Source organism: Clarias gariepinus, chromosome 9 (assembly GCF_024256425.1).
Source record: "Clarias gariepinus isolate MV-2021 ecotype Netherlands chromosome 9, CGAR_prim_01v2, whole genome shotgun sequence".
Lineage (NCBI taxonomy): Eukaryota > Metazoa > Chordata > Actinopteri > Siluriformes > Clariidae > Clarias > Clarias gariepinus.
Genome location: NC_071108.1, coordinates 26,294,847 through 26,307,755, shown reverse-complemented (window position 1 = coordinate 26,307,755; position 12,909 = coordinate 26,294,847). Strand labels below are relative to the sequence as shown.

The window sequence follows — 12,909 nt, the reverse complement described above, 5'->3', positions numbered from 1 at the left end:
TCCAGTTTTAGAGAAGATTCTGATCACGTGTCCAGTAAACCAACTGATCGTAAATTACATAACATTTCCTTGGTTTAGAAAGAGGTTGTTTTCACACAGTAAATGTGTTTACATGAGCTCTAATGATCCACTGAAAATAGCCCTAAATCTAACCAATCATAGCTGAGTAATGAGCTGGTAATTCTTAACCAATCATAGCATAGAAAGTGAGATTAGTCAGACAAGGTTGGACGTCTAACCTAAACTCAAAGTTGGAGAAAAAAAAAATTTTTTGTGCATGTCAAAAAAAAAGGTTATATTTATATTTCCTATATGTACATGGACATCTTTTTTGTGGCAATTCATGTATCGCTACACTGACTCCAAAATATTATTTTTTCAATCATTTTTTAATTAATATACGTTTTGCATTTGATGTGGTAAAAGGTTGCAATTATTCCGTAATCCTACAGGTGGTGCACTTTTAACTATTCACAAATTGGCAGACAGCACAACGTCCAGCGTAGTACTGTAGGAGAACCTTGGTGCACTCCATGCAAGTGAACCGTCCACTTGAAAAGGTGCGTGTCGGTCCGCTTCCAGACACACTCTGGTGTGGTTCAACTGAAACGTCAACGTACCACAGACCAAAGATATGTAGACAAACCAAGTCTGCTTTACTAGCATTATCTGCTAATGATGACTGTACCTGAGACCTTTCACTGGTCCACTTGTGTATCTGTGACATGTAAGCAACCTTTGGAGTCCTAACTATGTCACACGCATTAGTTAGAAAGGCACCAGGCAAGTTTTTTAAAAAAAAGGAGGAAAAGAATAAATGTAAAATTTATTGAGCATCTAAGGACATGAACAGAGTGTGAGAGCATGACGGCACGTGCACGCCCAGCGGGGCTGCATTCAATGACAAGAGAGCTTAAAAAAATATTCATAAACATACAGCTGTCGAATGGATTCATGATGATATTTCATTTGCGTTTTTATTTTATTTTATTTATCATTTGGAGATGGGGTTGCCAAATAAAAACATTAGGCGCATTAGCAACGTTTTATTCTTATTATCTAGAGCCGGCATGTTGTTTTCAATGTATAACACAACAGGTTACAAACTCTTCATTAGTTTTATTTGGTAAAGATACCACCATGTACAGTGGTGTGAAAAACTATTTGCCCCCTTCCTGATTTCTTATTCTTATGCATGTTTGTCACACAAAATGCTTCTGATCATTAAACACATTTAACTATTAGTCAAAGATAACACAAGTAAACACAAAATGCAGTTTTTAAATAATGGTTTTTATTAATTATGGAGAAAAAAAATCCAAACCTACATGGCCCTGTGTGAAAAAGTAATTGCCCCCTGAACCTAATAACTGGTTGGGCCACCCTAAGCAGCAATAACTGCAATCAAGCGTTTGCGATAACTTGCAACGAGTCTTTTACAGCGCTCTGGAGGAACTTTGGCCCACTCATCTTTGCAGAATTGTTGTAATTCAGCTTTATTTGAGAGTTTTATAGCATGAACCGCCTTTTTAAGGTCATGCCACAACATCTCAATAGGATTCAGGTCAGGACTTTGACTAGGCCACTCCAAAGTCTTCATTTTGTTTTTCTTCAGCCATTCAGAGGTGGATTTGCTGGTGTGTTTCGGGTCATTGTCCTGCTGCAGCACTCAAGATCGCTTCAGCTTGAGTTGACGAACAGATGGCCGTACGTTCTCCTTCAGGATTTTTTGGTAGACAGTAGAATTCATGGTTCCATCTATCACAGCAAGCCTTCCAGGTCCTGAAGCAGCAAAACAACCCCAGACCATCACACTACCACCACCATATTTTACTGTTGTTATGATGTTCTTTTTCTGAAATGCTGTGTTACTTTTACGCCAGATGTAACGGGACACGCACCTTCCAAAAAGTTCAACTTTTGTCTCGTCGGTCCACAAGGTATTTTCCCAAAAGTCTTGGCAATCATTGAGATGTTTTTTAGCAAAATTGAGAGGAGCCTTGATGTTCTTTTTGCTTAAAAGTGGTTTGCGCCTTGGAAATCTGCCATGCAGGCCGTTTTTGCCCAGTCTCTTTCTTTTGGTGGAGTCGTGAACACTGACCTTAATTGAGGCAAGTGAGGCCTGCAGTTCTTTAGATGTTGTCCTGGGGTCTTTTGTGGTCTCTCGGATGAGTTGTCTCTGCGCTCTTGGGGTAATTTTTGGTCGGCCGGCCACTCCTGGGAAGGTTCACCACTGTTCCATGTTTTTGCCATTTGTGGATAATGGCTCTCACTGTGGTTCGCTGGAGTCCCAAAGCTTTAGAAATGCTAGATCTCAATTACTTTTGTTCTCATTTTTTTCTGAATTTCTTTGGATCTTGGCATAATGTCTAGCTTTTGAGGTGCTTTTGGTCTACTTCTCTGTGTCAGGTAGCTCCTATTTAAGTGATTTCTTGATTGAAACAGGTGTGGCAGTAATCAGGCCTGGGGTGACTACAGAAATTGAACTCTTAACTGTGATAAACCACAGTTAAGTTATTTTTTTAACAAGGGGGGCAATTACTTTTTCACACAGGGCCATGTAGATTTGGAGTTTTTTTTTTCTCCCTTAATAACGTAACCTTCATTTAAAAACTGCATTTTGTGTTCAATTATGTTATCTTTGACTAATAGTTAACGGTTTTTGATGAGCAGAAACATTTAAGTGTGACCAACATGCAAAAGAATAAGAAATCAGGAAGGGGGCAAATAGTTTTTCACACCACTGTATATATATATATATATATATTCCACATGCCTTCTACTGTGTCTTTTGGTCCGATGTTGAAAACGCCTGCATGAACGCTTGGCAAATCTATAATTATCCAAAAAAAAGCCACTTTTAGCTTTGATGTAGCTTTGCACACTCACGGCATTCTCTCATCAGATTCATGAGGTAGTCACCTGGAATGGATTTCAGCTCACAGGTGTGCCTTTTAGGAGTTTATGTGTTTACGTCTTCTTAACGTGCTTTAGACCATCAGTTGTCTTGTGCAATGTAAGGGTGGGTACAGAGTGCATAGCCCTATTGGTACTACTACAGCTACTGTACAAATCCATATTATGGTAAGAAACACTAAAGTTAAGTGAAGAGAAGAGACTTGCATCGTTACTTAAAGAAATGCAGGTCGATCAGTCTGAAAAATGTCAAGAACTTTGAATGTATGCCAAGGCAGTCACCAAAAACATCAAAAGCTATGATTAAACTGTCTCTCATTCGGACTAGTGGCATTCCTGCTGAACTTGTGAAGAGGTCTTGATCTTCCAGGGAATGGATGAAAGAAGAGAGAGAAGGATTTTCAGGCCTGTGCAATGAAGAGTGTTCAGAGGTCTACATTGGGGAGACAAAACAACCGCTAGATAGGAGAGCGTACCAACAGCGGGAACGACAGCGGTATACCTTCGGAGAGGATAGTTGGTTCGAGAGAGGGCTAAAAGAAGCCATGTATGTGCAAGTTGACAATCCTTTACTCAAGAGATTAGGCATAACCTGTCACCTGGTACTGCCCTTTCATCCATCCTTAGGTAGCTCAAAACCTTCTTCACAGGTTCACCAGGAAAGCCACATTTATGGACTCTACAGTAACTACTCTCTCTCTCTCTATTGCTATTTCTTCTTAACTCTCTCCCATCATCCTCTAGCGACTCTCCCTCCTACTCGTACCGTCTCCATTGTTCAACTTAATGAGCCTTTGCAGACAGAGAAGGATCCTTTGACCCTGCAGGATACAACTATGTGGAACTTACCAACTTCCTTCAGACTAAAGAAGCTACGTGGAAGAGGAGTGAGACGGTTCTACCTACTGCAACAAGAAAAAAGTCCAGTTGATATGACTCAACTATCAGATAACCCTTAGCTAACACAATCACAGAGTCTTGAATGGAAGACGCTCTATAGACATAACATAAAACAAATGTTCAACAGATTAAATTCCACAGTGGCATTATTTTCCTTTACGCAGCATTCCCTGTTGTGTTTTATTTCCTCACTTTATAATTGTTAAACAGCTCTATAAGGATACTGGGATGCAAAGTATTAGTAATCAACTTTTGGGATTTGATTTTTTTGGTGCTTCTCCCATACGAAGTTTATTAGCTGCAGTATTTATTGGTGCATGAAATGAAATAAAATGAAATAGTCATTCAGAACGGGGCTAAGAGTGAAGCATTGCTATGTTTCCATTCAGTACCTAAATAGTCTCGAATCTACAGTGTAATTAAATTTATTTAAGGGTAAACAGGCAAAGACTGGGGTCAGAGCGCAGGGTCAGCCAGGATACAGCGCCCCGGACCAGATCGGTTTAAGGGCCTTGTTTAAGAGCTCAACAGGGGCAATTTGGAGTTTGAACCCCCGACCTTCAGATCAGTAACCCCAAAGCATTTAACCAACAGTTAAGAAATAATGAAGAATAGAAACATTTCACAGCCACTGACACATGAAACTAAACACCTGAGATGCCAGATGTGAGACTCTTTATGTGTGTACGCTCTCATGTTCTACCTCTTGGCCCAAATCATTACAGCCAAACCAGCTGTGGTCGAGTGGAGCTTAAGGCCAGGACAATGTGGTGAAGTTTAAACAGTTGTTCTGAAACAAACTGAAAACAGCTCGCCCCACACAAAACTGCTTCAAAGCAAAATGAACATGATCCAAGATCTTCCCCGGACAGAATGCTGCTGAATCATGCACTCTACACCATGGAACAATCATCATACAGCAGTATGAGAAATTACGAGCAAACCGAACACAAAAATACAGTACACACACATTAATATACAAACACATTGTTTATATACTTATTTTGCATGCCCATCTGTTTACTTATATGCATATTTTTCACGTCTATTGCATTCATTTATCAATTAAAATAGATGCTATTACTGTACGTAAAAGATAACATTTCCAAAAAGACCTCATCAAGGCTATTCAGGTTTACAATGCAAAAAAAATTGAATGGCGACAACTATTTCCAAGACATCTGCAACAACAAGATGAGGAGGAGAGAGAGAGAACAAAAGAGAGAGAGGGAGGGAGGGGAACAAGAGTGTATGGCAACCTGTGAATTCCTTGTAATAAGGGAGAGAGAGAGAGAAAACATGAAAGCATAAACGTAATTTTAAGCTTAAAACCAGGATGACATAATGCCAGCCTAATTGCACGGAATAGATCAAGACGCAGCCAATAAACGATTTCGAAGCTGATTATATAAGGGATCGTTCTTGCACACTCTCTGTGGGTGTGGTTCAGCCTGGGTCAGCATGGGAAAGGAGGTGTCTTTCGGCTGAAGAGCTCGATGGGTCAGAAATAACGTGGCACACCAGAGCCCTGTTGTCCCACAAATATTTATGTGATCACAGCCTCACACACAGATGCGGGGCAACTGATCCGAGAGGGAGAACAGGGCAGAAAGAGGCGAGATGGAAAGCTGCAAGGCTGTCTCTATAACTAAATCAACACACGTACTGTAATATTACTGTACATGTCTTTGAACTCTAACACAGCATGAGCTGTAAACCAAACTACAGGGCTGCTTTGATCGTCAGACAGTCATATGCTTGTTTATTCCACGCTTATGATCAAGTCCTGATGGCAACTTTAAGAACATAAAAAAACTACTGAAAAGCAGAAATCTTTACTGATCAATTTCATCGATCATACTGAAGTCTATGATTCAGAAAGGCTGTTCTTTATCGTACTTTAAATGTATTTCTTTCGATCTGTGATATTAATTAGGCACTTGTGTTGTTGTTGTGAAATGAAGCGCCATGTCCTTTTCTTGCATTCTCTCCAGTCACACTCACATACACACAGACAAACTGTCTCTACGACGAGGAGTCCAGCCTTCAGCAGTACTAAAGGGGACTTCTGCTCATTCATTTACACAGCGAGAGGGGAAAAAACATGATTCTTCCAAAAAAGGCCACACAGAGAGAGAGAGAGAGAGAGAGAGAGAGAGAGAGAGAGAGAGAGATCAGGGACTAACTGAATGCAATGGTAGTGAACTCTGTTGAGTCTCCTCGAGCTGCCAGAAATCATTTGACACAGAAAGACATTAAGAGCACAAACCTGCAGCGACAGAAGAATAAATAAAGCAACGTTGAAAAAAATGTTTTAGTCCTACTGTTCAGAGAAAGGGGTTACGGCCTGGTGAAGAGATAAACAGAATGTGTAGGGGGAAGAAAGCATGAGTCTGAGCGCACATGGGAAACAGATATAGAGCAACAAATAGAAATCGATATGCATTCATCAAAACTATAATATATGAATATTAATCGTAATCGTAAATCTTTATATTTCAATCACATTCTTTACATTTCTTCTTTTTCTTCTCCTCTGCTTCCTCGAGTGAGTTGATCTCAGTCGCTCTCATTTCTAACAGAGTAAAAAAGGACAGCAAGTGTTTACAGTACAGTCACATCAGTCTGTCACAGCCAAAAGGTCTGTTATTAACACTGAACATAAACACTCCGCCAGACTGCAGACACACACACACACACATACCAAGTGGCACACTAAGAGTTATGGTGAATTACTTTCGGTTGTATATGTAACGGCAGCACGGAGGTGTAACGGTTAGCACTGTGGCCTCAAGCGCCGAGGGTTCGAGTCATTTTGGGGGAGGAGGAGGGAAGGGGGGATGTGTTGCATTATTCTTCCTGTGCATGGTGGGCTTCCTCTAGGAACTCCGGTTTCCTCCCCCAGTCCCAAGACATACAAATTACTGCTGTTTCAAATCAAAAGAAAATCTATTCAGTTACGCATCATGATTCCTTTGTAATCAATATCCAAATTATTTGTTTTGTTGGTGGGAATATGTTGCAGCTCCTCTTTAATCCTACATCCCGACACGCTCAGAACTATTCACACATTGGGAGGCAGCACAGCAACCTGGATGGTAGTTTGTTTAGAATTTAAATAAAATCTGAAGAAAAAAAAACCATTATATCGAATCACAGGATATTGGAATCAGAGGATCGCAATACAAATCGAATTCGCGATAGATTGGCACCCTCTAAAATTTTACTTATTAACGACTGATCAAAGATGTTTGTATTCCATAAAAATACAGGGAAACATATAAGAAACTATAAAAAGTTCAAATAGTCCACGTTTAACAAAGTTACTGAAAATTGACAAATATTACAATGACTGCACAGATATAGAGATCTGAATCCAAACAATAGACATGAAAGTCTCAAAGAAAATCTAAAATTTTAATTCAGTTCCCCTAATATCCTGTATATAATAAAGACTACATAGAATATATGAGAGTTTGACTTTTTGACTAAATTATTACTATTTGTAACTATTAAATCACAAAAGAACATTGACATATTATGATATCAATAAGGTTTTTAGATAAACTGTACTTCATACTCATCACAGACACATGTGCTTCCCCTATTTCAAAATGCAGGCAAATAATGTAGGTCATTTCTATTTTTTTAACTGTGATAGAGAATCAAAAACAAGGACACCACTACTGATTTCTTTATTTAATAATGATCAGGAGTATGTCGAATAAACTATACCTGAATCACCCCAAAGTACTGTGGTACCAGGAGTAGTAGTACAACTATAGGCTAGTTTCTGTATAACCTTGTGTTTTACTGAATCTGACGTACTTAAGTTTCTAAAGTAACTGAAACTTAGTAGTAGTGAACCTGGGGTACTTGGGTTCAAACTAAGTTTCTAAAGTAACTCTAAAGTTGTGTTGTAGTGAACCTAAAGCAGCATGTTTTTAATTTAACTGTAAAACACCAGCTTAGTGTTTCGCACCGTCGCCTTGCCCCTGCCAGGGTCCGGATTCCATTCTCGGGTCTCGGGTCCGTGTGCATGTTCTCCCTGTGCTTGGTGGGTTTCCTCCACGCACTCCGGTTTCCTCCCACAGTCCAATGAAATGCAGATTAGGCTAACTGGCCTTCCCAAATTTCCCATAGTGTGTAATTGAGCGTGTGGTGTGTGTGTGCCCTGGGATGGACTGGCACCCTGTCAATAGTGTAGAATGAATTCCAGGCCCCCTATGATGCTGTATACAGGATAAACCTGCCAAATAAGTCAGCTGATTTACAGTATCAATTTATGCAATGTGTCAAAAATCATAATGATTGACCAATTGTAAACTATATTTCATGACCATTTAATAACAGAAAATATTAATGAAAAATGATTTACAGGGGTTTTTATAATAAGCTTGAGAATACCATGGATGAACCCTACTAGTGAGCCGTACCTTGATTTAACAATGCAGAAAGATAATTAGAAAGTGGCAATGCACGCCAGGAAGTTACAGCTATATAGAACGTTCTTACTGTATATAGAGCGGACCGAGAGAGACACTTTTGAAATGGCAAAGAAAAAGCTTCACTTCTCCATTAGTGACAGCTTTATGATAATTAAGAATGATATCAGAGAAACAATGTCCATGGGAGAGATCATTTAGGCTGATACGTACACACTTAAATTAGCTCTTGAAAGTTTAACAAGTGATCAACAGGAAGTGAAAACTGCCTATGAATTTATGCTGAAACATTCTTTCAAAGAGAAAGAAAGAAGTTGTTTCAAATGCAGCCCCATGGTCCCAAGACAGGTTTCTGGCTCAGCTCTGAAAGTCCAGCCCAGTTGATCAGTCTCATCCAAACATCAAGTCTTTGGAATTTTAAGCCAGTACACGATGAGAAAATTGGAAGAATGAGGCCAACAGGGTGTTAACTTGGAAAATGAATGGATGGATCATTAAAAGGATTAGCAAAACTGTAATTTATGTTCTGTTATTAAAAAGATAGTGACAGCACGCACAGCCACTGGGCCTCCCTTCGAGTGGAAGGCTGTTATTTTATGTGATGCTTAGGCAAAAAAAATTCTGCTGGCTAACTTGTGTTATGATCCAGTGTGAGCTTAATCCAAACACATCTCTTCCACATTATAAGGCTGACAAACTTTTACAGTACTAATCATAGTAACTAAGTAAATTCTGCCTGTACTGCCACTTATTCAAGATGAGTATAGTGTCATAAAGTTGATCAAGTCATATGATGAGATGATTGCAAATTTATTTAAAAAGACCACCTTGGTCAAAAACGATACATATTGGTCATTATTCAAAAAGTAATCAAATATTATTAAAGAGTCTAAGAGTTCTGACTCACTCACTGTCTATGCCACTTTATCCTGTATACAAGGTCGTATACCTACACACATTCACACACTCATTCACATGCTACAGGCAATTTGGAAATGCCAATTAACCTAATCTGTACGTCTTTGGACTTTGGGAGGAAAAGGGAGTACTCGGAGGAGACCAACCAAGAACAGGCAAACCTCATGCACACAGAGGCAGGAATCGAACCCACACCCTGGAGGTGCAAGGCAACAGTGCTAACCACTAAAGCACTGTGCCACTGAGTTTAAGAGTTGTGTATTGTAATAATTTTAGATGCTTTTGCTTTAACCTGATCCCACATGTGCCATGTTACCTCTGTTATTGTAATAACAAGAAGAGATTTTTCCTCAAGCTTGTAATAGGCCTTAATTTTCTTATAAATAAAGTGCTGACTAACAAAAATAAATAACATTTTTATTTTTCTAAATATATTATTTAAAAAGAATAAGAACTTTATGTAGCTCAGTTCGTTATTACTGTCAGCAACGCTGGTCAGCTTATACATGTAATGATATTACCCAAAAATCTTAAAAAGTTCCATGTGATGGTTATCATTTGATCATTCATAATTATGCCCAGACTGTCGTCATCAATGCCATAAGCAGCTGTTGTCATCATGGAGGTCATAACACTTTCTGAATACAAATTAAGTCTTTGAGAGCAAAGATATGAATACAAAGCCAGCATTCAACTAAAGTGAACCCAAGAGAGACACTCAAACAGCAGTTTGTTCTTTTTCTGGAAATGTAGTATTCAAGTATTTATGATTTTAACTTGAACACTTTTAACCAAGTCTTGGCTTGGACATGGGTCTATGATAATCAGATTAAGATTTGAACTTGATATTTTTAATGATATATGGATGCCAATGTAATGATAGACAATGAACCCAAATATGAGTTAAATGTTACATGTACCAGAGCCATAAAAAAACTAATTAACACTATTAAATCTCTTACATACTATACACTCAAACAGCAGGGGTACTGTACAGAATAGACTGCTGCACTTCATGAAAAACATTAAACAAACACCTTTTTCTAGGGCTTCATTTGTAGTTTCATCTATGATGGATGACTCCTCTTGTTGGTATGGATGCATGATAATTAAGCAAGTAGTAATAATTAAGAAGAGCCTTTGAACTAAATATCAGGACAGCTGGGATGTGATCATAGAGTGGTTGGTGTAGTTAACAGTGATGAAAGCATTTTTTAAATAAACCACGGAAGGGTTCGTCAGGCCTGAGCAGCTTATCTCCACTTATTTTCTGGAGTTGAATCCCACATAGCGTAAAATGGAAAGCTAGTGGACTATATAAGGTGTACAATCCCTTGATCCACTATTTGAGATTTATGGTTGTGTTAGAAGCTAGTTAACTTTGTAACTAACAGCTGCTTTCTCCACTTTCTAGTACTGTGGACTGTACTGACCTACTTTCACCCAAGTTGGCAACCAACAATTAGTGTCATTAACGATTGTTTGCAGACCTGTGACACAGAGTGATACATATAGTAAAACATCCCGGTGCTGTTATGCTCCACATCACCACTCTTTTAACGCTTCTTGTCCAATCAGTTTTTATCAACTGGAACAAACTTAAACATTTGCAATTTCATTTAGGCATTTGCCAGGCAGTCTTATCCAAAGCGACTTTCAAAAGTACTTTGAAATTGCTGTAATTGGATAGATCCTTACACACTAGGTTACTAAGTATAAGTACCATTAGTCAAACTCTTTTCGTTTTTTAACCTTAATGCTTAAGAAACAAATAGGTCTTTGGTCATCGATTTAATAATGCATTATGCTTTTTGCATAACTCGGCTGTACAGACATCTAAAAGGGAAATTTATTCCACCACCCAGGAGCCAGAACACAAAGCAGCCTAGATGCATGTCTCCGTCAAGGCCTGAGAGATTGTGGGACCAGCCGAGCAGTGCTGGAGGATCAGAGGGAACATGGAGTGATTAGAGCTTTGAGGTAAGTGGGAGCTGGTCCGTTATTAGCCTTGTCCGCAAGCATCAGTGTTTTGACTTTGTTGCGGGCAGTTACAGGAAGCCAGTGGAGGGAATGAAGAAGTGGGGTTATACAATTAACTGTTGCATAAACCGGTTTATCCTAGACTATCCCTGGGAAGACTCAATCCATTCGTCAATCCATTTTTGTTTTGATAAATACAGAATTGTATGACTTGTCGCCTTGCACCTCGGGGGTCCTGGTTTGATTCCCGCCTCAGGTCTGCGTGCATGGGCTTTGCATGTTCTCCCTGTGTTTGGCGGGTTTCCTACCACAGACTTTTCCAAAGACATGCAGTTTAGGCTAATTTGTGTTTCGCAATGTATTGGCACCCTGTCCCGGGTGTACCATGCCTCGTGCTCTAAGTCTCCTGTGATACCTCCCACCCTGTACACAGGATAAAGCAGTATAAACAATGACTGAGTGAATGAGTGAACTTGTTTATCCAAAGAAAAAAAAAAAAATATATATATATATATATATATATATATTTCTTTAATGTATTCAGTCACAATTCAGCACTTTAACTGAAGACTTGAGCATCAGCTTGGACTTGAACTTGACTTTGGAGGTGAGGGGGCAGTGACCCAGACTCCTCACAGATAATTCTGTGCTGTCCATCTTGCATTAAAGAGACAGTAACCTGACATAACTTCTCCTCAGCTTTTTTGTTGTTTTTGTTTTTTTACGCTAAACTGGTTGTGAAAGATCATGAACCGTACCACAACATCCACACACTTCTCCTCTGCCTCGTTTACACTTCTCCTTTATTAACGACAAAAAGGCAACAACGTAGAGACTTATATTAAAATGATACAAATGGACATGAGACAAAAGGTTTTTTCTTTGACACAAAAGTGAGCAGTTTGAGAGAGAGAGAGAGAGAGAGAGAGCAGCAGTGAATAAGCGCTTTCCCCCGGCGACTCCATTCACTCCCACAGCCACACACACTCAACTCTATCATGACTGCACGCGCCTCATTTAACGGCTCATTCACGCGCCTCGAGTGTCTAAAGGACAGCGCGGGGACACCAGCACCCTGCACTGGTCTAGTGTGTCAAGCTTGTGTTGTGTGCAGCAGTCACTCACCGCTTGTTGGGATTCCCTGCATCTTCCCAAACAAACTTTCTTCCATCTTCAGGCAGTGTGTCTTTATTGCACTTCTTTGCACTCGCACTCTGGCTCGCGTTAACGTCAAACGTTCCTGTTTAGTTTCTTCTCCATTTGCTGAACACGCCTGGTCCGTTCTGGTTTTGAGACGCCGCTCACGATTCAGAGAAGAACAATGCAGTGACACTGAACCTGCAACCAGACTCGAGCCTGTTTTTCTGTTCCTTCATCTGCGCATCGATCCACTCACTCCCTCACTCACTCCATTCACTCACTCCTTCCCCCGGCTCCGTCCTGTTTCCTGTCCAGGGACTGATGTGTCTTTCTCTTCACTCACTCACTCACTCACTCTATCCCTCCCACTCCTCACTCCCCACTCCTCTTACTCTCTCTCTCTCTCTCTCTCTACAGTATGTGTGCAGGGAATTATTGCATCACAACATTACTGATTAAAATCTGCACGCGCCTCTACAGTATGTATGCATGTGACATTTTATAAAAAAAATAAATATTCCTTCATCTCTTATTACCAGTTTTATCCTTGTCAAAGTTGCAGTGCATTTTGGGAACAGCAGCCCCAAGGCTTTTTCTCTTAAGCACTGTC

General features: G+C 39.8%; 1 protein-coding gene across 1 annotated transcript in view; it reads right to left on the bottom strand.

The window, feature by feature from the left end:
- fgd (faciogenital dysplasia) overlaps positions 1-12,571 on the bottom strand; it is a 52,154-nt gene extending 39,583 nt beyond the window's left edge. Inside the window, exon 1 of the mRNA XM_053504278.1 lies at positions 12,285-12,571. Coding sequence (XP_053360253.1) covers positions 12,285-12,330 — 46 coding nt within the window. The 5' untranslated portion in view covers positions 12,331-12,571. The remainder of the gene's footprint in view (positions 1-12,284) is intronic.
- Positions 12,572-12,909: the final 338 nt, after the last annotated feature.